Raw genomic sequence first — 27,937 nt, forward strand, 5'->3', positions numbered from 1 at the left:
TGAAATTGCATCGAACAGTGATTGACTATGCGTCGTCCCAAAAAAAAATGTGAAAGCTGGCAGTAGCTCTGAGCCTTGCGCAACATATAAAATGTTAGACAATGAACCTATAATAGCTTTAAGTTGTAGTAAAAACCATTGAAATGGGCATATTTGTGGTAACTTGGGTTGTATCTTTAGGTTGGACTTTTCTATCCTTGAGGTGGGCTGAAATATCGATGGCTCATGTTCTTGTTCTACGCTTCAGAGATATGTGTTTGAGTATTAATGTTGTGTTTGTTGGAAAATACTTCTGTCTTTTTAGAGCTCTCGATTATCTTGTTGAATTTCCCTTATCATACTTCTTGATTTGGTGATGTTGCCAGGAGTAGGAGAACATGGAAGTCCAATGTGCAAGAGAAGCGGCTCTTCAGCTACATCCTTGATCGTCATCTTCACATTAAGGTAACCACACATGCATTGCGCTGCATAGACAAGGCTGGTGGGATTGATGAGTACTTGCTGAAGACACCGTACCACAAGATGGACACGGAATTGGGCCTTTACTCGGAAACTAAGATTGAGAAGATGTATGAAGATCTCAGGAAGATGTAGCTAGTTTTCTTTTCTCCAGAGGACGAGGCCAACATCGAACACCGGTTCAAAGAATTAAAAAAATTCAATCATACTCGTAATTTTTTAAACGTTGTGACAGTTATTTGTGTATATAAAATAAAATCAGTATTATTTTTTTTACCAAAAAAATAAAATAAAATTGAAAATGGACTCACAATTTTTAAATCTCAATTACATTTTGATATTTTTTCGGAAAAAACTATTTTATTTTCTTTACATTGTTGTATGGATATTACCAACACCACTTGATGATATGACATAAATCTCTCCATCAAAAGATGTGGTATGAACTTCTCTTCCTTCCATCAATCATTATTGAATCATCAGATGTTCAAAAAGCATAAAAAATTGAAATATTTTCATTCTCATCTCTTTTGAACGGTTGATGGAAGAAAAAAAAATCTTTTTTCCAAATAATTCTTCTAACTTGCTTATCGACTTTAAAAGAAGTGAGAAGAATTGGTCTTGTGTTCCATCCATCGTCTAGAAAATGTGGTATGAACTTCTATCCTTGGAAGGAGAGGGAGTGATTTTAACATTTGAAAACAAAATATCGCCCGATCAATGTTGCAATAAAAATCTAATAACAGTGGAAGAATCTTTTCTCATATTTTTTCCTTTTCTGGCGATATGATATCATAAACATATCTTTTCGTGGTATAAAAGTATTGGATGGATCTTTCTTTCAAGAGTAGGTCTATTGTGACGGTATCACGAATCTTTATCTATGAGACAGGTCAACCCTATAAACCTTCTTCCCCGATCCGAGAGTCTACTGTGAATGTGTTAGGACATGTATATTTCGTAGGAACTTTCAAGAAAAGAAATTTTAATCATGGAGGACAAGGACACCGAGCTACTCTCCAGAGTCACCGTAAACCACTTGTTTCTTGGACAATTCGAGGCGTTTCGGGCCACGCTCCGGAGCCTGCGTACCCGGAACGCTGACCTTGCACGAACCATTCTTCAGACTGTAGTGTCCAGGGGAGGGAACGTGAGTCAAAACCACCCGGTTCTTTGGTCCGATTCATGCCCTTCTCCCGCCATCCTCACGTTCTTATGCACACTCGAACTTCTTCAATTCCCCGACCCCACAGCAAATCTTTGGTCGTTCGATGAGAATATGTTGAAATTGCGTGTGGAGTTTTTGTTGTATGTACATATCGTAAGATCTAGGGTCTTGGAAAAAGTCGAGGATAGTGTAAATACGGAAGGGAGTGAGGAATTTGTTGATGGGAGTTCCAAGAATGAAGAGTTAATGGTTCTGGGGAGATTATGGGAAGCGGGATTGAGCCGTTTAATGCCTGATTTAGCAGTTTTGGAAGAAATGGACGAGGGGGTTTTGAGGGGGTTGGATGAAAGGGAAGGCATGAAGCTGAGAAAGGTGATTCTGGATAATTCTGATATATTTGACGCATTGTGTAGGAATATAGGGGTGCAATTTGGGCAGGTGGTGAAAGATGGTTCGGGGGGGATGGCTATTGCTTTAAGAGCGGAGGTGAGGCGACAGAATGAAGAGGAGGAGGTTCTTAGGTTGGTGCAGAAGTGCGTGCAGGTAGCACACCTGGATGCCATGAGGCAGTGCTTGGGAAATGGTGACGAGGATGGCGTAGTTTTGCACGTTAGGTTTCTTCATCTGGAATGTGGAGTTGAAGAGGCTGAGTATCGGTATGTGTACCCTTGCTCTCTTGGCTAAACTTGAGCACGGTGTTAGTTGTCTGATGTAGTGGACTTTTACTGATGTTCACTTGAAATGAAAATTAGTACATCCGGAGTTAACATTTCCTAATTTTTCTACACTGTCTACAAGATCTTTGTTGCCTGTTTTTGTTTTCTCTTTGAATCACTATTTCTGACTTGCCTCTTGTGATTTACTGCTACTCTGTTTTAATTCTGTAATAGCATAGTTTTGCAAGATCTCCTTAAGAGGGTCTTATTGGGGAAGGATGATTACGGAGACAAATCACGTGCTATGAGGAAGAAATTGCTCTCTATATATACAGAAGCTCTTTCATCTCATTCCACTCCCCTTCTTAAGATGCTTCAGGTTGCTTTCATACTTCAATCTTTTATAGCTGGTTTATTCATGTTTTAATTTGGAGTGAATTCTGACTTCCATTGATAGATGTTTTCTTCTTTGTATTTGATAAGTGTTAAATGTGTATGAACTTGTGCATTTAGTGTTTGACACGATGGTTCTATATTGTTTTAAAAGCCAGAGTAATAAAAATTTCTGAATTCATCCTTTGATTCTGTTCAATATTTCTGATGTAGTTTGTTTGCTTCATGTTTATCTTTCTATACCTTGTAAAAGTAGTGGAAGACAATACTAAAGAACAGAATGAAATAGCATATATGCATTAACTGAGTTCAATATATTGCTTTTATGTCATCCTACTGCTGCAGTGAGCCCATCACCGAATGGAAATTTTGACAAGCATAATGTCCAGAAATATGCTACTATAGCATTGATAGAACATCCAGTTGATTTCAATATTAATATCAGAGACCAACGTGAAAATATCATTTTCATCTTCAAGCATTTTCCTGCATGTTTGCTTGAAATTTTCTTATATATATCACCATGCAGTTTGTGTGATGATTGGTCTTACAGCTTATTCAAGATGACTTGCTTTCTGAAGAAATTGAGGCACACAATGCTTGTGAAGCCAACCAGATTCCTATTCCTTTTCAACGCCTTCAAAAGTTTATATCAGAAACAACACTCGAGACAAATTTAAATGACTCATCATTGTCTCTGAAAATTGCCACTGCTTTTTGCATGAGGGACTTGTATCATCATGCTCGTGTGCAAGGCTTCCATGCACTGGAAACAGTCATGGATACTGCTCTGTCTCTAGTACAGCGAGATCAGATTCAAGAAGCTTCCCAGGTTTGTCTGGTGTTTTTTGGTAATAAAACATTATATGGTGTCAATTTATACTTATGATTTGATTTATATTTCATTTTCAATTTGCATTACTTTGCATTTATAAGTTCAGTTACGGAATGAAATGAGGTTGGTAAAAATATATATTGATAACTTCCTAAATCCTAATACCAGTAAGTTAGTCTAATGACTTAGATGTAGGTTATTGTTTATTCTTTTCCAGACTTGTTACATGCGGCTATTGGTGAACTAATTTTTCATCTTGAAATGTTAACATTTACATCAGCAATGATAGATTTTAATGTTGCCTATTAACTAACATATGCCAATGTCCAATTATTATGCTTGTTGTCGAAGACTTGGATACGACTCGGTAAAACGTTCCCATGGTCTCCAATTATGTTTTAGTGAAGGAACCTTTTGTGCACGATCCTGTTTCTAGGCTTCCTCTCGAGGTAAAAAGAGTTTTAGGACAATTTCCATTAGTCATGGTTCCGCAGTAAAAATTGGCTGATTTTTTATTTTTTATTTTTCGTTGAGGAGTTGGAGTCGTCAATGTTTTTTGATCCTGCAGTGATTTTTTTTCCTTTCTATTCTGGTTATTATATTTATTCTAATATCTTGTACCTTGCACACAGGTTCTTATGCTGTTTCCTCGGCTTCAACCCCTGGTAGCTGCCTTGGGTTGGGATCTTTTGGCTGGGAAAACCAGAATGAGAAGAAAACTTATGCAGTCTCTATGGACAAGTAAATCTCAAGTGCTTAGGTTGGAAGAGACTTCTCCTTATGCTAATAAATTCGATGAGGTAAATGGCTATAAACCTTTGGTACTTCTTTCTCTATTAGTGCATCCATTATTTTTTATATGTCAATATCTCCGTTACTTATTCTGCATGGATTCAACTACGTTTCCTTGTTATTTTCATTTTTGGCAGGCATCATGTGTGGAACATCTTTGTGATACATTATGCTACCGGCTTGACGTTGCTTCGTTCGTTGCCTCTGTAAATTCTGGTCAGTCATGGAGTCTCAAATCTTCTGTACTATTATCTGGAAAAGATTTAACGAACAATGGTACCGAGGATCATAATTTCGATCCATTTGTGGAAAATTTTGTGTTGGAGAAGTTATCAGTCCAAAGTCCTCTTCGGGTGAGTTTTTTAAATGTATAATCCAACATTGATGCACACTCAACTCATTCTTTCTTGGTAGATTCGTTGAGTGCATTGGACATCTTTGATATTAATAAAGTGATGTGCTGACATAATTGTTTAATTATTTCTGATTTGTGGTGTGCTATAACATTTCTGTTTGTAGGTAATTTTTGATTTAGTTCCCAGCATAAGATTTCAAGATGTGATTGAATTGCTCAGCTTGCAGCCAATTTCTTCAACAGCAGAAGCTTGGAAGAGGTATGACTGGAAATGTTATATTATATTTAGAACAGTGTTATCGTGGTTGTATGGTTCTTATGAATTTTCAACTTTTATTTTCTCAAGTAAGCCACTCTTGTCTGACCGAGCGAGTATATTTGTTAAATGGCTTATGTTAGGGCGGGATTATATTGTAGATTTATGAATGCATTTTTGATTATATAGCTCTGACTGAATATGGGGCACAGTAGTTTTTGGCTTGCGCTAGTGCTGTTTCAGTTTCATGCTAGGGAGATTTTTTTCCTTTTTGTTTCACAGATTAGCATTCTTTTTTAAAAGCTCAATATTCTTATAAACTCCATGGGTTTTGTATTGCATTGAATTCCTTTGGCAGGATGCAAGATATTGAACTAATGCACATGCGATATGCTCTTGAATCTGCTGTTCTCGCCTTTGGAACAATGGAAAAGAGTACTTCTGATGGACCAGGAGATCAACAAATGACATTAAGTTATTTGAAAGAACTAAAGAATCATTTGGAGACGATCACAAGCATTCCTCGCAAGGTCTTGCTGTTTGCACTCTGCATATTTATCATACAACTAAAATCGTTCCAATGAAATTTCCAAATTCATCATTCAATAAAATTGCTAGTAATATTTCTTTGCATTTAAAAAAGCTCCCTAATCTTGATTTTTTTTGTTTACTCCGATGAATCTTCCGAACACTGGTTGGTGTTCTTGATCCGGACAATGGTCAAGTATTGCTAACAACTGATCTGTTTATATTTTGAAATTCACAAAAATGCTTTATGGATATTTGTAAAGTTCTAACACTCTTCAGGCAATCCAAGCATCGGAATGTATAATTCCTGTTAGTCATCGAAATCAGCCACCTAGTTTATTGTTATGTCAACACTGTAAAGGTATTTCAGTAAAATTGAAATGTTTGTCCCCTCCCCTTATTGTCTTATCTTTTAATTTGATCAACTGCCTCCTTTTCAAATTTTCTTTCTTGACCATCGATTATGGAGTGAACTGATGGAGGACTGTCGTGATTTGGGGTATCAGTTGAGATTAAATATAACTTGAAAATTTATCTGTTCTTATACCAACTTATTTTAGGTTTTGTTCATTAAATTATTATGTATCTGTATAATTGTTTGCATTGCATTGGTTGTGGAGATAATAAACAAATTATCTGTATGTGAATCAAGGAACACTACTTAAAGTTAATAAATTTGTCACGAGAACTCCAAATTGATCAACTCCATATAACTCAACCACCCAGGCGAAGATTTCTGTTTTAACTATAATCAGTCAAATTAATTTTGTATTGACATTTAGTGCTAAATATCTGATGTTATTGTCCTTTTATCCTTGTCCATTCCTGATGCTAGGATTTATCATGCATACAATGCAGATATACATGGTGAACATTATTATCTCACTTCTTTATATGGACAATCTCCAACTTGAATGGGCACCTAATGATCCTTCAAAAAGATCTTCCAAGTCATTTAATATTCTCACTGGGGGGGAACAAAGAGATGTCATGACTCAGGACCGGGGAAATGAGATGGTTGTCTCCTTTACAGGCCAAGTACTTGATATTTTGCGGCAGCAACTACCATTATCAGTTAATGATGATCTGGATAATTCCCTGGAAGGCCGTATTTTGACTAGTGGTAAACAGGCCTTGGAATCTAGAATCTTGAAGGCTAAACAATTCATTGAAGATTGGGAATGGCGTTTGTCAATTTTGCAACGCCTCTTGCCATTGTCCGAACGCCAATGGAGGTGGAAGGAGGCTTTAACTGTGCTGCGTGCAGCACCATCTACTCTACTTAATCTGTGAGTTATGATGTTGAAATTTGTTATTTACCTTTGCTTCATGTTTATCATGTTTATGATTTATGTTCTTTTTTATCATTTACTCTTGGAAATCTTGTCTCGTTGGTTATGAATGTTGTATGAATTCATGTGTGTAGTTTTGCATATATATCTGTCGTTATGCATATATATATGTGTTTGTACTTCTATGTATCTTTATCCATATAATTTATCAGCAGTATATAATTGATTGTGTCATTATTGGTGGTGCTGATTTTGTTTGTATTGAAGTTGCATGCAAAGGGCAAAATATGACATTGGGGAAGAAGCAATTTATCGTTTTTCTTTACCTCCAGAAGACAAAGCAACATTGGAATTGACTGAATGGGTGGATAGAGCCTTCAGTAAAGCTTCTGTAAGATCTTAACTAATGACAAAATTTTGTCTTGATGGTTGTATTTTGGGCCTTTTGTTTCTCTTACGACTTTACTTTTGTATCTGAAAGGTTTATGAAAACCTCGGTGATTGTGTAAACGTGAAAATGTGAAATGGTTACTTTAATGGATGTGACTTTTTAAAGTGGTATTTTGATAATTATTTCTGGAATTACATGTTTGCTTTGTGAAAAAGATGATAGATAGAGAGAAGGAAAGGAGGGAAATGGGGGTTGGGATTCTGTAAGTAAAGAAAAAAATATCTTGGAGGAAAACTGAAGAAAGGCTAGATGAATTTTTTCCGTCATTCTTATCCGCTTGGTGTAGACCTTATTATAAGTTTAATAAATTAATGTTTCCTATCAAAAAAAAAGATGATTGAGCTCGTAACCTTTCTGAATCTGATGTTCTGTTGATTTTATTATTAGGTGGAGGATGTGGTGTCTCGTGCTGCTGATGGTAGCTCTGATCAAGAATTGGATTTTTTGTCCTTGAGCTCTCAGTTGGGTTCTTTGGCAGCTGTAGGTTTTCTTCGCTGTTTTTTTCCTTCTAAAAGCTCTTTGTTACTGTTTTTGTCTTCGCTTTTCTGAATGTGCTTGTAGCTTGATTTGTTTGTGTTCCCTTACAGATTCTCCTATGCATTGATGTATCAGCAGCATGTTCGAAGTTGCCTAAAATGTCTTTGAAGCTTCTGAATCAGGTATATAGACCAACCTTGCATTTGCTGTGTTGTTAACCAGAGGTCTTACTTCTAGAGGTTCGACTGTCTCCTTTTTTGAGTTGGATAATTCTCCAAGGTCACCTAAATTCCTGATGTATTTTTTGGTTGGAAGGTTTTTTGGGTGGTGGGAGTGGCAATAGTTTATTTTATTGTTTTCAACATGGATTTCATCTTCAGCTACATTAATGGTAGCTTGAAATTTGTCTCGTTCTTTTATGATTTGTGATGATAAATCGATAATAGATGCTCCAGTTCTGGCTTGAGTTTAACTAAGTGAATATTTTTCATTAGGCTCAAGTTATGCTCTCTGAGATCTATCCTGGTAGTGCTCCAAAGATGGGATCAACTTACTGGGATCAAGTTCGTGAAGTGGCAATTATATCTATTGTTAAGCGTGTCCTTAAGCGTCTGTCCGAGCTCTCAGAACAGGTATGGATCAATTCTCTTGTTCTTATTTCCTTAATGATTAGTGGTAATAATGAATTGAAGATTGATGAGGGATGCTTCTTCCTTTTTATTGCCATTTGAACATGAGGAAATGACATTCTTATGATTCTATTTATAGGATTGTTCTGGAAAAAACTCGCTTAAGTGGTGCTTAATCTTGCTTAAGCCTAAACACGCTTATGCTCGATTTCAGATTAAGTTGATGTAACCAGAGCTTCATTTATCTTTTAAATAGTTACGGATAACTTGTTCGTCTTTTGTAACCTTTAACTTTAATTATTCTAATAAAAGATCATTTCTTATATAAAAAAAGAATTCATCTTTTGCTTTCAACTTTAATATACAAGGTTTCATTAATTTTTGAATGAATATGTTTTATGAAAATAAATAACTATTGAATAAAAAGTCATCTATATTTTATTTAAAGATATGACACACTGATTGATAATGAGATATTTTTATTACATGATAATTCTATAGATTTGTAGGAAGCTATTAAATATTGCACTTTTAGGACTTTTCTATCTTTTAGAACGTATGCATTTGATTTTAATTTTATTGTATTTCTATCATTTTATTTAATACTCAACTTAAAATAATTATTAAAATTTAAAACGTTTTTCAAAAAACTCCACTTAATATTGCAATGCTTGATGCTTGATATCAATGCTTCGTCATGCTTCGCCCTTTTTAAAACCTTACTTATTGGTGGAAATCCTTTCTGTACCGTTGACGTTTATGTGTAGTGTTCTGTGGCTAGTTTACTTCAAGTTACCGCGCTGTGCTGTTTTCTATTTTTTGTTATACATCTCGATTTAAAAATAGTTCCAACATGGATGACAATGGGATGGGTTTGGCCGATCCAGGACCCACCCCTCCAAGGAAAAATTGGACCCAACCCGAACCAAACCCGGACGAGCCCCATCATTTTTAGGCCCGCCCGACCTACACTGAAACCTAGTGGATCCAGGTCCGGGTTGGACTGTTCGAACCCGTTACACATTAAATACATTTTTAGTTATAGTAAATACACAATACAAAAATAAAAAAATTAATATATTCATCAAAATTAAATCCAAACCATAACATTTTAGTAATAAATTAACAAGAAGAGACCAAAATTATGTGAATTGAAGTTGAGTATTAGGTCTAGACCCGCCTTGCTATCTGTTTGATCGGGTCTAGGTCCCAAGGGGGAGGATTTAATACGGGAACCCGGTCCATTGCCATCCGTGGTTCCAAGTATTAATAGGGCAGTTCTAGGAATCTCAAACTTTGTCCATGATATCAACTTTGTGAGCAGCAGATGAAGGCTACCCGTTTAAATCTGGATCATTTTGTTTCTTTGCATGTAAATTGGATTGTTTTAGTTCTAATTCCATTTAATTATGATTAAATCTTTAGGAAAAATCTCCAGCTCTTCAGGCGATTTTATCTGGAGAAGTGATACTTCCATTATCAAAGGAGTTTCAGAGAGAAGGAAACAAAGAACGTGCTCTTGTTATGCTGCATCAAATGATTGAGGATGCTCACAAGGGCAAGCGGCAGTTCCTTAGTGGTTAACTTTTTGCCTTCTATTTTCCTTTCTTAGAATTGTTGTTCTACCAACTTGCTATTTGAAGCTAAGGGGGTGATGTACAGATTTGTTGACAAGGCATTACATTTTTATTAATGAGTTCAGGTAAGCTCCATAATCTTGCGAGAGCGATTGCTGACGAAGAGACAGAAAGGGACCATGCTAGTGGCGAGAGCTCATATTCTGATGGGAGAGGGTTTCCAAGCCATGACATGAATGTAGTTCTGGGGCTCGGATTGAGAACCCTGAAGCAATCATCTTTGATACCAGAAGCTGGTGAAAGTAATTTGACCTCTGCAAGTTATGATGTCAAAGATTCAGAAAAAAAACTGTTCGGACCTTTTGGTTCCAAGATTACAACATACCTATCTCAATTCATTTTACACATTGCTGCTATTGGTGATATTGTTGACGGGACCGATACAACTCACGACTTCAACTATTTTTCCCTCGTGTATGAGTGGCCCAAAGATGTAAGTTTTCTTCCTTCACCTCCCTTTGTTTTCTTTCCTCTTTATGGGGTGGTATATTCTATATATTGATCAGAACTAGTGCCATAAGTTTTGGTTAATGTCGATAACATGATATAATTTAGATTTTTTCAACTATTTAACAGAAGTTACGTAGTTAGTCCTTTTATTGGTATTTATAATTAATCAAAGTTTTGGATTGCTAGAATAGTTGCTACTAGGTCATGACGACATGCTGAAGTGAGCGAGTGTACTATCTGCAAGATGATCTCACTAATACTGTGGAGTATAAGCTTGATTCATTTATGATGTATGTGTTTTTAACCGACTGATGGCTGCCAAACTTATGCATGCATTGTTATTGGTTGTCTTTAATTTTTTACTACTTATCAATATTATGACAATAATTCAATAACTTCTAATGTAATTATTTAGAAAAAATAAAATTTACATACTGAATTTGGAGATTAATGTTTTTCATTACATTTAATTTTTATAATTAAACAATATTTCGTGTGCATACATCATGTATGTTAATTATAAATGAATGGCAATCTTAAGGGTACTTGGAGAATTGCATATTAGTTTATTTTTTGTATGAGCGGCGGAGGTGGGGGTTGTTTTTGAATCACATATTTGGTGTGTCATGCTAGTTTCTGTCCATCCCTGCCATATTTCGTTACATATACAATTTTTATAACTGAAATAAAAAAACTTTTTCCTGTAATGAAGATGCTGAAAATTAGAAACTGAAACTATTGATTAGGACCAAAGAAACTTTCAGTTGATCACAGAGAAAAGTTGAAGCATCTCTTAACTTATGCATGTTTCATCTGGTCATGTTGAACTGGATTGTTTACTATTCTTACTGCTGATTTACTGTCATTGTCCGAGACACTTCCTTCTCATCCATTATGAACCATGTAAAGGATGCTGGTCCAACTTGGCTTATACTAGTTTGTGAACTTTCTTGCAGCTCTTAACTCGTTTGGTATTTGAAAGAGGCAGCACTGATGCAGCTGGAAAGGTAGCAGAGATAATGAGTTCAGACTTTGTGCATGAAGTTATTTCTGCTTGTGTACCTCCTGTCTACCCTCCAAGGTCTGGTCACGGATGGGCTTGCATTCCAGTGATTCCAAGCCTTCCTAAGATTTACACTGAAAGCAAGGTTATCTCACCTACCAGAGAAGCTAAACCGATGTTTTATACTCGTTCTTCAGCCACTCCTGGAGTCCCGTTATACCCTCTCAAGTTGGATGTTGTGAAACATCTTGTAAAGCTATCTGCTGTCAGGGCAGTCCTTGCTTGTGTGTTTGGAAGTACTATGTTGTACCGTGGCAGTGATCCTGCTATAACTAGTTCCTTGAATGATGGATTATTACCTTCACCTGATGACGATAGGTTTTTTTATGAATTTGCCCTGGATCAATCAGAGAGGTTTGTTTCAGCAAAATATTGTGGTAACCTTGTGAATGTTCAACCTATCTGTAACTCTTTTCATTTTGGCTAGCAGATTTCCAACTTTGAATCGTTGGATACAAATGCAAACTAACCTTCACCGAGTTTCTGAGTTTGCTGTCATGACGGAACATGGAATAGATGAGGTTAAAGACCATTCTGAAACCAAAACTTTCATGAAGCGGTTTCGTGAAAATGACACTGACACTGAATCAGAAATGGATGATGTTGGTGGTAACCTTTCAATGCCACTGCCCGAGCTTAAGGATCAAGGCAACATGGCTTCTGATGTCAGGCATGAATCTCCTAGGTCTGAAACTGTAGAACATGATAATGCAGTTTTCCTTTCTTTTGATTGGGAGAATGAAGGACCCTATGAAAAAGCTGTAGACAGGTAAAATCTTTCAGCTGTATGTCATAGATATACTATTCCTATGAGTAAAATAAACTTGTTTCACTTAGAATAGATAATTTTACCGAACAGATTGATGGATGAAGGGAAATTGCTTGATGCTCTAGCACTGTCTGACCGTTTCTTGCGCAATGGGGCCTCAGACAGGTTGCTTCAAATGCTCATTATTAGTATGGAGGATGATAATTTTTCCGGACCATCTCAAGGTAGCTCAGGCTTTCGTATCTGGAGCAATAGTTGGCAGTATTGTCTACGTCTGAAGGATAAACAGCTGGCAGCTAGACTAGCTCTTATGTATGACGACTAAGTCCTGTTGCAGTCTTTCAATAATATCCTTTCCTTTTGCCATAGCTTGACAAATTTATATTTTCTTCAGATATTTGCACAAATGGGAGCTGGAAGCAGCTTTGGATGTTCTCACTATGTGCAGCTGCCATTTGCCTGATGGTGATCCACTTAAAATTGAGGTACTTGAATTGGCTTTGATCTGTACTTTAAATGGCGCAAGTTCTATCAACAAAAGGATGCTGCTCTGTATTGCAGGAAATAAGTTGACATTCGCGTTATTTACCGTTTATATATACAGGTTGTTCAAAGAAAACAAGCCCTTTGCAGATTCAAACGCATTTTATGTGCAGATGATCGCTACACCAGCTGGCAAGAGGTGAAATATCTGTTTTGTTAATTTATTAAATGAATAAAAAAATGTGAGAATGTATTTTCTTTTTTCTCCACACATGAAATTTCTTTTTTTATTTTACGCAAAATTCAGCACAATTTTTTCTACTGCAATTATTTTTTTGTTTCACTCAGGTTGAGACAGATTGTAAGGAAGATCCTGAGGGTCTTGCACTTCGATTGGCCGAGAAAGGAGTTGTGTCGGTTGCATTAGAAGTGGCCGAAAGTGCAGGACTTTCTATTGAACTGCGAAGAGAACTCCAGGGCCGTCAACTTGTTAAGCTTCTCAATGCAGACCCTGTAAGTGGTGGAGGCCCTGCAGAAGCTTCTCGATTTCTTTCTTCCCTTCATGATTCTGAAGATGCTCTGCCTGTTGCGATGAGTGCTATGCAACTCTTGCCCAACCTTAGCTCCAAGCAGCTGCTTGTAAGTTGAGATATTTTTATGTTTTGACAAGTTAAATGATTTGTTTTACCCAGCTCTGACAAGTTAGATTATGGTGGCTTTCGATAAGGTGCACTTCTTTCTAAAGAGAAGAGATGGAAATCTTTCCGAAGTTGAGGTCTCCCGGCTGAACGCATGGGCTTTAGGTCTTCGTGTATTGGCCTCCTTGCCATTACCTTGGCAGCAAAGATTGTCTTCCCTGCACGAACACCCTCATTTGATTTTAGAAGTTTTGCTTATGAGGAAGCAACTGCAGTCTGCTTCTCTGGTAAATTATCATATCAACCACCCTTTGTTAATACTAGCTTGTCCTGAACCCTGTATCAATGGCTTGTAGATACTCAAAGAGTTCCCCTCATTGAGAGACAACAGCATCATTGTTGGATATGCTGCCAAAGCTATTGCCATTAGCACGAGTTTCCCTCCTAGGGAATCCAGAATTTCAATTTCTGGTCCAAGAGCAAAGCAGAGAACCAAGGCTAGCACACCCACAAGGTCATCTTTTAGTAGCAGCTTGAGTAACTTGCAAAAAGAGGCTCGCCGGGCATTTTCTTGGACTCCTCGTAATGCAGGAGATAAGGGTGCACCAAAAGATAATCAGAGGAAGAGAAAAAGTTCAGGATTGACACAATCTGAAAAGGTTGCTTGGGAGGCCATGACTGGTATTCAGGAAGACCGTGTTTCATTATTCACCGCGGATGGTCAAGAAAGGCTTCCTTCTGCTTCGATTGCTACAGAGTGGATGCTAACAGGTGATCTCAAGAAGGACGAAGCTGTCCGTTCTTCTCATAGATATGAAAGCTCCCCTGACGTCATTCTGTTCAAGGTTTGTAGAATCTAGTCTGCTAGAACGGAGCATCTGTTATTGAGATGACCGAGTCCAGGCACCTCCTGCTATGCATTTTTAATTTGGGTTTTATCTTGTGTTCATCAGTGTCAAGATCAATGGATTTCCCTATGTGACGACCTTTTTCTGACTCAGTAATAAGCTACCATTGAGAAACATGCCTAGCATAAGCCTATTTTTAATAGATCTGTGCAACATTAGTGATGGTTACTTTTCTGATTCCTTCAGACCCATCATTTCACATAAATTCAAGACCGTTATTTTCATTTAATATTGGGGCGGAAGTGTTTGTTTTCACAATGTGAATTACATAATCTTAATATTTAGGATTAACTAAAAAGAAAAAGAAATGATGGCTACCTCTGAAAATTTTAGAAAATTTTCAGGTCTTGAATGAATGCTTCATGATATGGTGCACCTGTATCATATTTCAGCAGAAACCTGCTCTGTAGAACCTTGAGAACATTGTATTTCAGGCAGATCTAACTGCTCTTATTCGGAATATGAAATATTAGCACTTGATAGGAAATCTACCATATTTTCTCCTTACCTAGTTTCACAGCCTCTTCAATATTTGGCACTGAGTAATAGCAATATGATGTCAAAACCTGGCTACTGATAGACTTCTGAGGCTAGTTTTAGCATGTATGAGTGAGTACCATCAGTATGGAGCCTAGAGCTTCCTTTATATGCAAAAATAAAGGATTAAAAATGTCAATCGCTGAGTTCAATCTCAATTATTTTGATGGATTGTCCATTGGTAATTTATATCTCGTGCAAGAACTTAGTATATCCTGCTGTAGAATTTTGATTTGAACTTGCATGCTCTGTTTCCTGTCTGCATGCAGTTGATCCTCATTATTCGTCTTCAAAATTTGGCCTGAATTAACTGTATCTGCACTTTAAGCAATTTGAGAAGTCTTATGTAGCTGCACTCAAAAAATTATCAGTTTGAGCAGCAATCCTAATTCCTGCGTTGTATTTTTCCTCCAAGGCATTACTCTCACTATGTTCAGATGAAAGTGCTGCTGGAAAAGCTGCTCTGGACTTGTGTAGTAATCAGATGAAAATTGTCTTGAGCTCTCTGCAGTTGCCTGAAAATGCATCTATGGAAACTATTGGTCAAGCATATCACGCAACAGAAACATTTGTGCAGGTACCAAGCTTGTTAACTGTTAGAAAAAGTGCAGCATTTCATTAGACTAACATTTTTGGAATGCATTCTGGATCTTGCAGGGTTTGCTTTTTTCTAAATCCCAGCTTAGAAAATTGTCCGGGGTCAATGATTTGTCTGGTAATATGTCTGAAAAAGGCCGGGACGCTGATGATGCATCCTCTGATACTGGCAGCTCTAGTATGGGTACTCAATCAACTGATGAACTCTCTGAAGCAGTATCTCAGGTAGATGTATGGCTTGGACGTGCCGAATTACTGCAGAGTCTTTTGGGATCAGGGATAGCTGCCTCGCTTGATGATATTGCAGATAAAGAGTCATCCCAATCTCTTAGGGATCGATTGATCAATGAGGAACGGTATAGCATGGCTGTATATACTTGTAAGAAGTGTAAGGTAGAGATAAACCAAATCCTTTCGGCCTCAGTTGTCCAGTTACATTCAACTGCTTATATTTTATTTTCTTTCTTCAGATCGATGTTTTTCCTGTTTGGAGTTCATGGGGCCATGCCCTCATTCGAACAGAACACTATGCACAAGCTCGTGTGAAATTCAAGTAGGTTAAAATTTCAATATAATTGCACCAAATACCCATTTGAAATTCTCGTTGAGCTAGTACCTCTCCTTAAAAACGGATTTAAGCATTTCAGTTTTTCTGGTGAAATTTCTCGTTGAGCTAATACCTCATTTGTATCGGATTTGAACATTTCAGTTTCTATTTATATATTTTTTGAGAATTGAGACCCCTATTTCTATGAGAAAATTACGCCAAATACCCATTAATATTTTTCGTGTTTTTCATTCTTTTTTCGCATTCAATATGTGATTAATTGACGCAATTAAATCGAAATAATTGTGAGAAACTTTGATTCTTTAGTAGAAGAGGAGCATTTTTTGAAATTAATTAGCTAAGATGTTGAACTAATACCTCTATTTGTTACGGTATTAGCTCAACCGAGAATTTGAAGTTGCTTAACATCTTAGCCAGTTAATTCCCAAAAATTCTCTTTTTCTACTACAAATCAAAGTTTCCTACAATTGTTTCGATTTAATTGCGTCAATTAATCTTATGTTGAACGGGGAAAAAAATGAAATATGCGAAAAAACGTTGATGGACATTTGACGTAATTTTCTTATAGAGACAGGACGGGGTCTGCATGCTAAAATAATATAATAGAAGGACTAAAATGTTCAAATATGTTACAGAGGAGGGTATTAGCTCGACGAGAATTTTCACAAGGGTATTGACACAATTATATTAACAAAGAGACTAAAATGTTCAAATCTTTTACACGGGGAGGATCTAGCTCAACGAGAATTTCATTGGGGTATTTCGCGCAATTATCTCTTAAAATTTCATTATATGTCGGGGGAGTGTGGTGAAGGCTTGTTCCATGAATGATTTTGTCATAGCTTCTTCATGGATTTGTTAGAAGATTAATGGCTTCTCTATTTAACGTAGTTTACGGGATAATGTACAGGCAAGCTCTTCAGTTATATAAGGGCGACTCTACCCCTGTGATTATTGACATCATTAGTACTATTGAAGGAGGTCCTCCGGTGGATGTTGCATCAGTACGGTCCATGTAAGATTTTACACTTGAGAAATGAAAATCTTGGCATTTAAACCGGATTTAGTGATCTGTTGTTCCTGGCCTCTATATTCCATTATCAATTGTCAAATGCTGGTGAAAAGTTGATTACTTTAGCAAAAGAAATCTTCTCCTGAAGATATTCTAGTCACTACTTATAAGGTTTGTTTGTCTGAATAATGCTGCTACCTGTTTGTGTATCGAACTGAAATTGATTATTGATTGGGGTTTTCTGATCTCAGATCTGGACAGAAGTCGATTTTGAACAAAATATGCTGCATGTCTCAGCATTTCATTCTTAGAATATTTTGTGTTAGTGGAAATCCTGATAAAAAGGTAAATGGGGCTAAATCTAGAATCATATACCTAAATTTCTGAGAAAATGTTGTATTAAGAAAATATTGGGGAGTCTGGGTTCTAAACATGGAGAAAACTAAAAGGATATAGGGATAAAATCATTCAAATTGTAAATGAAAATAGTCTCTTGGAAGGATCACTTCTAAAACCGCAAAAGATAGCTTGTACTGCTTGAGTGGTTTGAACTAATTTGTCATTTAATTGTTATTCACACTGTGTATCACCTTATTGACTTCAAATTTACTTTACTTATATTGAAATTATTAACTCATCCCGAAATTCTTGGATCCTTCTGACAATCATTTTGCTGCTGTAAAAGTTTGATGTATTCTCTCAGTTTTTGGATTGGATTTAAGATCCATAGAATTACTTTTCTTCTGTAAATTCTGTTTACATGGCCAGATACGCAAGTGTAATGTTCACCTGCACAATTGAAGTTCAGCTACAAGAGCAAATTAAATTATATAATTAGTTTCCCTTTTTGAAATAGTTGATATGTCAGCTTATCCTGTGCATTCAATCTATGATATAGGTATGAACATTTGGCTAAAAGTGCACCAGCAGTTTTAGATGACCCACTGTCTGCTGATTCCTATCTCAATATTTTGTACATGCCTTCTACATTTCCACGGTCAGAGAGGTCTAGGAGGTCCCAAGAAGCCACTAAGGACAGTCCTGCACATAGCTCAGATCTTGAAGAGGGACCACGAAGCAACCTCGACAGTATTAGATATAATGAATGTGTTAACTATTTACAAGAAGTAAGTGTTTAGATTTATCATGACCTAATATTTTGGTGTTAAAGTCATTCTAGAGTGATTTGGGTTCTCTTCTTCTTCTTTTTTGTTTGTCATTGTTTCTTAGGACCGTGTCTTGCATGTTTTCTAAGTTAGAACTTAGAACTTCATTGTTATTATCTTTCTCTAACATCCATCTCAAATTTATTGATAATATCTTCCAACTCATTTGGAATTGGATTATTTAATTTTATATAGCTACGACTCGAGGAATTCAAGCAGTAAGTATGATGTGCTAGTTATTTGTCTACTCATATCAATGTTATTTAATTATTATTTGTCTTGATTCTTGTTTCATCTGTTTTGCATGCTGGTAATTCCATTCAATCTCTTTGTCTCCTGCTTTTCTACAATGTATCTTTTCCCCATTCCATGTCAGATAATTGTGGCTTTTGATTCACTTGCTGTCATGTTGGCTGTGCTCTGTGTTGATATTTGTGATTTTTTCAATCAACTTCATAACTGTTATGATCTATGTCAGTTTATTGGTCCACATATAGTTCCTTGATACGGTATATTTTGCAATTGCAGTATGCTCGTCAGCATTTGCTCAATTTTCTGTTTAGACATGGCCGATATAAGGAGGCTTGCCTGTTGTTTTTTCCTTCCAATTCTGTTCCTACTCCACCTCAGCCATCTTCCCTGGTTGCGGTTGCTTCATCTTCTTCCCCTCAACGACCAGATCCTTTAGGAACTGATTATGGGACGATCGATGACTTATGTGATCTGTGCATCGATTATGGCGCCATTCCTGTCCTAGAGGAAGTGATATCATCAAGGATTTCAACGGCACAAGATCAGTCCGTGAATCAGCACACTGCTGCGGCAGTTACCCGCATCTGTCTCTACTGTGAAACTCATAAGTACTTCAATTATCTGTACAAGTTCCAGGTATGCACATTTCTTTATGTTAAACTTCCCTTTTTTGACTTCTTGTTTTGGTTGCAATACCATTCTAGAAATTTATTGTTAGTGACACAGGAATTGGACAAACTTACTTACTTGCGCATTATTAATTCTGATACATAATATATTCATATTTATCCACATACAATTTAAGGAAAAATAATCATGAAAATCCCTAATTGATCTAATCAAATCCTACTCTATCTTTATGATTATACCATGCATACTTTCTTATTCTATCTAAAGAAAAAATCTAATAGATTTTATTTTAATAATTTCCAACACTCTCCCTCAAACTTAGGAATAGATACAACGATAGAAAGTTACGCAAAGTTCACAATATTATATACCATGAAACGCTCTTACTTTGACCCTGCTTACTGGCTTGAATCCAAGGTAAGAAAAATTTCCTTTCTAGTAATTTCGCATTACAAGCTTGTCTAGTAGATCTTCATGACTTGGCCTAAGGAGACTCTTTGCTAGGATATCTACCTCTTGTGCACGGGAAGAGATATAACATAAGTCGATGCCTCTTTCCTCAATTTCATTCTTGATGAAGTTTCGATTAATGATGCATGTTTCATTTGACATGCTGAATAGGATTTATCACAATTCTAATGGCAGATTTGCACTGTCTCTGTACAACTTTGTTGGATGGTGAGTGGGGATTTGCAAGTCCTGCATTAGTCTCTGAAGCCGTATAACTTCACACGTTCCTTGAGCAATAGCCCGAAACTTTGCGTTTGGGCTACTCCTTGCCACAACTGTTTGTTTCTTACTCCTCCAAGTGACAAGTTGCCCCACAACTTGGTTCAATATCGTGAAGTTGATTTGCAATCTTCACTCCCTTCCCAGTCAGCATCAACATAACCTTCAATACTGATGTTCTCATTTTTAAGAAACATCAGTCCTCTCCCAGGAGTCCTTTTAAGATATCTCATAATATGATTTATTGCCTCGATGTGTCTTTGGCTAGGTGAATGCATGTATTGACTTACAACACTCACAGCATATGCAATATCTGGTCCTATAAGAGCGAGGTAAATCAATCTACCAACCTGGCTATGGTATCTCCCCATGTCCATGGAACTCATCATTTATAATCTTGAGTTAAATCAATCTACCAACCTGGCTTTGGTATCTCCCCATGTCCATGGATGGCTCATCATTTATAATCTTGCTCTTCCAATTTCTTTCCAATGGAGTTCCCACTGGTTTGCATCCCAACTTCCCGGTTTCATTCAGTAGTTCGAGGGTATGCTTTCTTTGAGAAATGAAAATACTTTCCTCACTTTTAGCCAGTTCCATCCCAAGGAAAGATTTCAAGGGTCCCAAGTCTTTTACTTGGAATTCTTCCTTCTGCTTGTTATCGAGCTTATGAATCACGGTAATATCATCTCATGTGATTATGATGTAGATGATTATGATATCTTCTACATACACAATTACGATGCCTTTTTTTAGTTTCTCCCTTTTTTATGAACATATTGTGATTTGCCTTTCCTTGAATATATCCAAATAGAGTAAGAGTCGAACTGAATCTAGTAAACCATGCACGTGGGGATTGTTTTAGACCATACGGTGATTTTTTAAGCTTGCAGACTTTACCTTGTTCTTGTTGTGATGGAGTTATCATCACACATTTTCTGCTTTCTTCTCTCTTCACTTCCACAAAAGATTTACACAGAGCGGGGAATGGCTTCACACCCAGCAACCTTCCACTCAGTTCATCTAAGCCTGGATTCAGCCCATGTAAGACTTTCCTGCATCTTTTTGTATTTCTCGGCATCAGTAGGACATGCCCATCCAATTTCATAAAAGAGATCAATTTCTTGCCACAATTCCATGAGGAAATTGTAATATTCTGTAACAGTGGGACCGCCTTGTTTGATGTTGCGGATTTTTTTAGCGAATCTCGAAACATTGAGATGTATTTTCGAGATCATAATATATTTCCTGAACTGCATCCAATCCTTAGCAGTCTGATAAAAAAGATATGTTTGGCCAATGCTTGGTTCCTAGAATTGATGAGCCAAGCCATGACAATCGAGTTTTCAGCGGGGCAGTAACTGCTCCAGTCAGGTAGCCGATTTTTCCTCTTCCCGTGATGACAAGTATGACGGACTGAAACCATTCTTGAAAATTCACGCCATTAAGTTTGTGATGCGTAATTTTTAGAGACCGATTGTCAAACGAAAGAGTAAAAGAGGATTTGGATACGGTTGATGTGGTTTCCACGATGGATGATACTTCGGAGGCCATTTTGTGAACAATGAAACAGGCACAAGTGAATCAAAGACAAGGCAGCAGTATCGCCCTCTCTTATTCCATGAAACAAAAATTGGGCAGAAAGTTTCTTGATACATAATATATACATGTTTGTCCGCGTACAATTTACTAATTGATCTAATCAAATCCTACGCTATCTTTATGATTATATTGTGTATACTTTCTATTCTATCTAAGCAAAAAATACAATAAAATATATTTCCAATAGTTTCCTATTCATGAATCAATGCATCAGAATTTGCATCACATTTCCAGTTCCTTGAGATAAATTTTATTAAAAAAAATTTAAATCAACACCTCCAGAAGATCTATCCCAGTTTCTGACATACGTATGACTCCTGACTTGAAACTGTGAGGGATTAAAATAATGATTAATAGATTCCCATCACTGAAATGTGTCTGGGACATGCATTTAACTGTTGAGCTTATTCTTTTTTACCTTTAAATTAGATTTTCTATTTAATGAAGTATTCGTTCACTTAATTTTCCAGTTTGGAGAAAAGAGTTCACAATATGTGATTTACATTTATGTCGGAATCTTCAGAGTTATAACCACATCACTTTTCCAGTTTGGAGAAAAGAGTTCACAATATGTGATTTACATTTATGTCGGAATCTTCAGAGTTATAACCACATCACTCAGTGGAATAAAACGGAAAGAGGAACTAGAAGTATCTTAGGAGGTTGTTCTCTGTTTAAGAAGTGTTGAACTGAGTAATGACACTAGGAGCACCATATTTCTTTCAATTTTTTGAATTCTATAGCTGTAAAGGTTCCTTAATCTTAGCATGCTTACGTTTCTCTCTTTGATATGATTCTTAACCGACAATCGAATCAGATTTTCTATGGATTTGTAATTGGGTTACTAATTGTTGGATGTTTTAGGTGATAAAAAAAGACTATGTTGCTGCTGGGCTTTGCTGTATTCAGTTGTTTATGAACTCTGCTTCTCAAGAGGAAGCTTTAAAGCACTTGGAACATGCTAAGGTCACCCATACCATATTTATAGGTGTTACTTGTTATTTACTTGGTCTTATTTTCTCCAATTGATTAATAACTTTTCCAATGTTGTCGCTGCTGCAAAGAATGGGGTACGTGGAGGAATCAACCAGGACATTATGCTATGTTTGGTTGATTTATCTTGTTTAGAAAATACATATTTCCGTTCTTTGAAGATGGTATATTTGTGTATTGAAACTTCTATTTTTGCGTTATATATTATTATTCATTTCTAAGGGCGGATTCGTTGAGCACAAACTTAACATGATTATGAGGACTAGGAGAAAAAAGAATTAATATTTTCGTGTAAATCTTGGACTTGAGCACTATATTTTAATGTATTTGGTTCAAATTAATGAATAAAAAATTATTGAGTTTTTTTTTTTTTTTTTTTTTTTTTTTTTTTNGTGTTAATTATCAGGAGCAAAAGTTTTTAGTCTTCTGTAAATGCTGTGCTAACTCTCATCTTTTAACTGTTTAAAATGCACTCATCATATTTCTATCCTCTCATATATTAAGTAATCTGGAGAGGTATCAGATTGTATATGACAGCAATAAATCGAACAGGAAAACAAAACCCCCCGAAAGCAGCATTGAGCGTAGAAAAAGTATGGTTACTTCAAACTCCATTTAGCTATGGTTATGTATGTGAAGTTCGAAATTCCAAAATGAAATTACACTTTAGTTTCCTTGTGTAGACTGAATCTCATCTTGTCTATGTTCAAATTCTGGTGAATATTCCATGAAGATTGAGAGTCGAGGCACATCTGAATTGTCCATATAAAATTACACATTTGGCTCTTTAGAAAATTTGATTTAAAATCATAACATAACTCATAACATGCTCCTATTACAAAATTTGCAAGCTGACAAGTTTTTTTCTAATTGTAACGTTTCTTCATTTTCATATCCCAATCCTTTTTTGGTGCAGATGCATTTTGATGAAGGCTTGTCAGCACGATATAGAGTGAGTGATTCTACAAAACTTGTAACCAAAGGTATTCGAGGGAAAACTGCTTCAGAGAAGCTTACTGAAGAAGGATTGGTCAAATTCTCCGCTCGTATTGCGATTCAGGTAATAATATGGAATGAATATGAAGTCACTAAGTGGGAGGAATCATATAACTTACTAGTGAAAAGAAATGCGTAAGGCAGATTATTCAGATGAACTATTGGATGCTTGTTCTTTAACCAAGGTGCCACTACATCATCTTGATTGTGAATATCATAACTTTCTTCTGTACCCTGTTGGAAATAATTGTCATTTGATAATCTTTTATCTGTTTCGCAAAATCTTCTTGCATATTTTTATTAGATCCTTGTCTACATTGCTCTATAGACTTTGTGATGTCAATATTCACGGGAATGGCTTGGTTATGCAATTTTAAGGTAGTGTTCGCAAGAGGTTATTTTAAGTAATTCTCAGCTTCTAAATACAATTTTCAAACATTTCATTGAGTAGAAGCTTAAAAACACTTAAAATAGCTCTTGCAAAAACTACCAAAAGCTCAATTGTCTTAAAATTTCTTTTTTGATGTGCATTTCTTGACCCCCTGTCCAAAATATGAGTATTTCCATTAATCAATTTTCGGAACACAAAATAATCTCTAGGTTTGGCAGGAGAAATTGGTTAAATAACCTCGGTCAACTCTTTTTTTAAGAAAATGACATTCTCAAGTGTATTTGAAATATATTTGATGAGGTCATTTTCTTAAAAAAAGAGTTGACCGATGTTAAAAAATATAATACCCCGGTTTGGCATCAGCTTTGAATATCATGTATTGGTTTCCAGTATCTGGTGGGTGACTGTTGGTAACATGTTTTAGTTGTCTCGTGAAGACATTTAACGTACAATTGTCCTCATATTATTTGATTGTCATCTTCCCTTTCATCTGAATCTTGTGTCGCTTGAGGCTGTGAATTTCATAGTGCAAGTTCAACTTGCATTTTTGCATGTCAACTTGGATATCCTTTTTAAATTCTTGTGGCCTCTTAGATGGATGTTGTGAGATGCTTCAGTGATGCAGAAGGTCAACAATGGAAACACTCTCTTTTCGGGAATCCAAATGACCCTGAAACATTCAGGTTTCGTGATTTTATATTTTTGCTGCTCGATTATTCTCCATCTGTCACCGAAGTACTACTCCTTAATGTTTTAACATGCCTTATCAAAATCGGGACAGAAGTTTAATAAGGTTATGTTTTAATTGTTTCAGTGCAAGTTCTTTGACATAGCTCCAAGGTCAAGATAAAATCATTTTGTCGAAGTCAAATCATATGCTGGGTTATACACATTAATTCAGATTTTAAACCCATTACCTTTTTTCTTAACATAAAGCTTCCAAATAGTTCTATGCACCTATTTTTTTCCCTTGTTCTGACAAACGATTGATATTGCTATATTGAAGAGTTCATTTCAAATTTATTTCAGGAGCCCTGATAAGGTTGCGAATGGCTGAGACCCAAATATTACTTCTTTTTGAATTTATTGATGAGATTATACAGTTAAATGGCGAAGTTAAGAGAGTCTACCCACACACGTTCATTTTTATGTGATAGATTGAATAGTAGCATTAGTGGTCTCTGAATTGAGCTCGAAAGGCTTTTTCTCCTACTGAAGTCTTGATTCAATTGTCTTTCCCTTCGCCGTCCCCATATTTTGTCTATGTAATGAGCCCAATATATATGATGTTTGTATATGCAGGAGAAGATGTGAAATAGCCGAAACTCTTGGTGAGAAGAATTTTGACTTGGCTTTCCAAGTAGTCTATGAATTTAATCTCCCAGGTATTTATTTTGTTATGTCAAGTATTGGTCGTTCCATACCTTGATATGCCTGTTTTGTGTTAGTGAATTATGAATAGTACATTTACGGTAATGAAATTGTTCCAGCTGTTGACATTTATGCTGGTGTTGCTGCATCACTTGCTGAAAGAAAGAAGGGAGGTCAATTAACTGAGTTTTTCAGAAACATCAAGGGTACCATTGATGAGGACGATTGGGATCAGGTACTGTTCCTTGAGCACATGGTATTTTGGTTTCTACCTGTATTAATAATTACAGATAAAAAGGTACAAATAGAAATGCAACATGATTTCTGGTCTCCGTATTTGTGCAGTTTGAGTGCAAATATACCCAAGTTGATATTATTATACTGCAAGACAAGTTAGATTTTACAGACTAGCAATTGACAAAATAGATGGTGAAATAAGGGCATGGGACGTACTTATGCTAAAGTGACTTCTCGCACTCATTTGGAACATAATTATCCTGTATTTTTGGTAAATCTAGTAGTAGACATCAGTTATGTTGAATGACGTGACTTAAAATATTGAGTGTTTGTCATTAAACTTAGAATATGGTAATGCCTATGAGCATAGTTTAAGAAGATTCACTTGCCTAATCTAATACAGATACCAGCTTAAGATTTTCTTCATCCGGGTCTGGTTGTACTGTGGACATAAAATTTCCATTTTGTATATTAGGGAGGTATATATGTTCTTCACTTGATGAACTCTAGCTTTGGGAGGCCTACCAAGTCTGAGTTAACAGGGGATCTACTTTGGTGCTTTGATTTTGTGTTTTTTCAGAAGTTACGCCCAAATGTATCGTAGTTATTGTATTTAATATGTTTTGCAGGTCTTGGGGACAGCAATTAATGTGTATGCTAACAAACATAAGGAGCGCCCTGATCGCCTTATTGACATGTTGATTAGCAGCCACAGGTTAGGTATCTTTTTCGTCTTGCTACTTTAATCAGAGATTTGGCAAATCGAGTGCCAATGTTGGGAAATATCTTGTTCGATATTCTGTTGATTTTGTTAATCAGGAATTAAGTTTGGGACTCAAATCTGTTCTTTCCAATGCACGTTATACATGAATTGCATTTCAAGCACATTCGAGGAGTCACATTAATTTAAAAACAATAATGCACAGTTTCACCAAATGTCCTGCAAAATGATTAAATGATGTTGCTCATCCCTGTCCTTTTGAATCCATCCAGTTAGTGGATAAAAAGGAGGAGGTTGATTTTTCTTTGTAAATCGTAGTTTAGACTAGTACTTTAGTCTTTCACAAATCTTGTTTTTCTTTATTCCTTGTACCTTTTCCCATCGCCGGTTGAATCAGAACACCTTACAGTCTAAGTTGGATTTTGCAGGAAAGTGTTGGCCTGTGTTGTGTGTGGTCGTCTCAAAAGTGCTTTCCAAATTGCATCAAGGAGTGGCAGCGTGGCTGATGTTCAGTATGTTGCCCATCAGGTTTTGCTCACATATCCAAATTAAATTTTCGGGACTTCAATGTCACTACTACCTCTTCATCAGTGATAAACCATTGTCGGTACCTATATTTGCAGGCGTTACATGCCAATGCACTTCCAGTTCTTGATATGTGCAAGCAGTGGTTGGCACAGTACATGTAGCTTTTGTCCCAAGGCACTAGAAGTTAGTCTGAGGCGATCATGGCCCATGTTTTGCAATTTATTTGCCTGATGGCAGCAAGCAGGGGATTATTAACATTATCTTGTGCTGTGTCATTTTCCTGAGATGCTGGTACAAGATATCAATTTACATCATGTTGGAATTTCAAATCTATTGTAATAACAGAAAAGCTCTGAAAGACTTGCATCAGAAATTTCCTAGTCCTCTTCGGATCATCGGCTCCAGAAGATGTCGTGAAGACATGATGTTTGGAATATGTTAACGTGTGTTGGGTTGGCTTTCATCATTACTATCATTAATTTTTGTAGTTGAAACAAACATGTAAATACTAGTGTGCTCACAGTCTGTACAAGATATAGCATCTCCATCTGTAGGAGGGATGCCATTTTTCCTCTCTTTTTCCTTCTGAGGGTTCATTTTGATATTACCCTCCAAGGTTGGTACATCATCAGTCCTTCTAAATCTGTGTATCATCTGACGTGAATGCATTTGTGTACTCACAGGTGCTTGATCTCGTAAATGTATATTCTTTGATTTCTGGAAATTTTGTGCGCTCCTCGGTGTGGTAAAACTTGGTTTCATCGGTACATTCTCGTAACTCTACTCTTTAAATACATCAAGATTCTTGTGATCATGAATGTGAACAGATATCGGTATTTGTTTAACTAGTCATAATTTACGTCTATTATACTTTTTTATGGTGCTTGAAATGAAATTTAAATTGGGATTTTATATTGATATTTCAAGGAACACTCCACACATCTGACTATTTATTTGTTATTATAGTCTTATAACACCAATTATTTTATGTACTTAAAAAAATTAAGTCGGCACACGATGACGTTGGAAAAATGGTGTTTACAAGTCAACGCCCTCATCTTAAGAGTATCTGATAATTCGAATTACTGGTAGTAGCCTCTTTTGGTTCCTGGAAATATTTATTGTGTTATGATTGTTTCCCATTGGTTTCGACAATCCAATCGTTCCAATATATAGTTTTGATATGTTGTCTGTGTTGAACAATAAGATGACATTCATCTACTGAATGTACAATTTGGACATGTTTTTTCACATTCAATATAAGCGTGTCACTTCATTAGTGGATATAAAAGTGAGTAGCGTATTAAAATTATATATACGTGTGTGTTTTAATGGATATCTAACTTTTACTGCTGTATAAATTGGTTT

General features: G+C 36.3%; 1 protein-coding gene across 1 annotated transcript; it reads left to right on the forward strand.

The window, feature by feature from the left end:
• Window positions 1–1,347: 1,347 nt before the first annotated feature.
• LOC140979893 (uncharacterized) lies at window positions 1,348–27,336 on the forward strand. Its single transcript, XM_073445525.1, has 36 exons — window positions 1,348–2,283; window positions 2,518–2,662; window positions 3,230–3,508; window positions 4,144–4,311; window positions 4,441–4,656; window positions 4,823–4,917; window positions 5,273–5,444; window positions 6,301–6,731; window positions 7,002–7,125; window positions 7,573–7,665; window positions 7,773–7,844; window positions 8,157–8,294; window positions 9,717–9,870; window positions 9,994–10,361; window positions 11,335–11,795; window positions 11,872–12,210; window positions 12,301–12,522; window positions 12,605–12,695; window positions 12,815–12,892; window positions 13,042–13,332; window positions 13,421–13,618; window positions 13,688–14,176; window positions 15,192–15,353; window positions 15,434–15,766; window positions 15,844–15,926; window positions 16,852–16,956; window positions 17,852–18,080; window positions 18,648–19,007; window positions 22,197–22,298; window positions 23,242–23,385; window positions 24,307–24,395; window positions 25,015–25,097; window positions 25,203–25,318; window positions 25,950–26,035; window positions 26,470–26,569; window positions 26,665–27,336. Exons 1-36 carry the CDS (start codon window positions 1,451–1,453, stop codon window positions 26,728–26,730), a joined length of 7,515 nt encoding a protein of 2,504 aa, XP_073301626.1. The 5' UTR covers window positions 1,348–1,450; the 3' UTR covers window positions 26,731–27,336.
• The last annotated feature ends 601 nt before the right edge of the window (window positions 27,337–27,937 follow it).

The sequence above is a fragment of the Primulina huaijiensis genome, chromosome 6, assembly GCF_012295235.1.
Source record: "Primulina huaijiensis isolate GDHJ02 chromosome 6, ASM1229523v2, whole genome shotgun sequence".
Taxonomy (NCBI): Eukaryota; Viridiplantae; Streptophyta; class Magnoliopsida; order Lamiales; family Gesneriaceae; genus Primulina; species Primulina huaijiensis.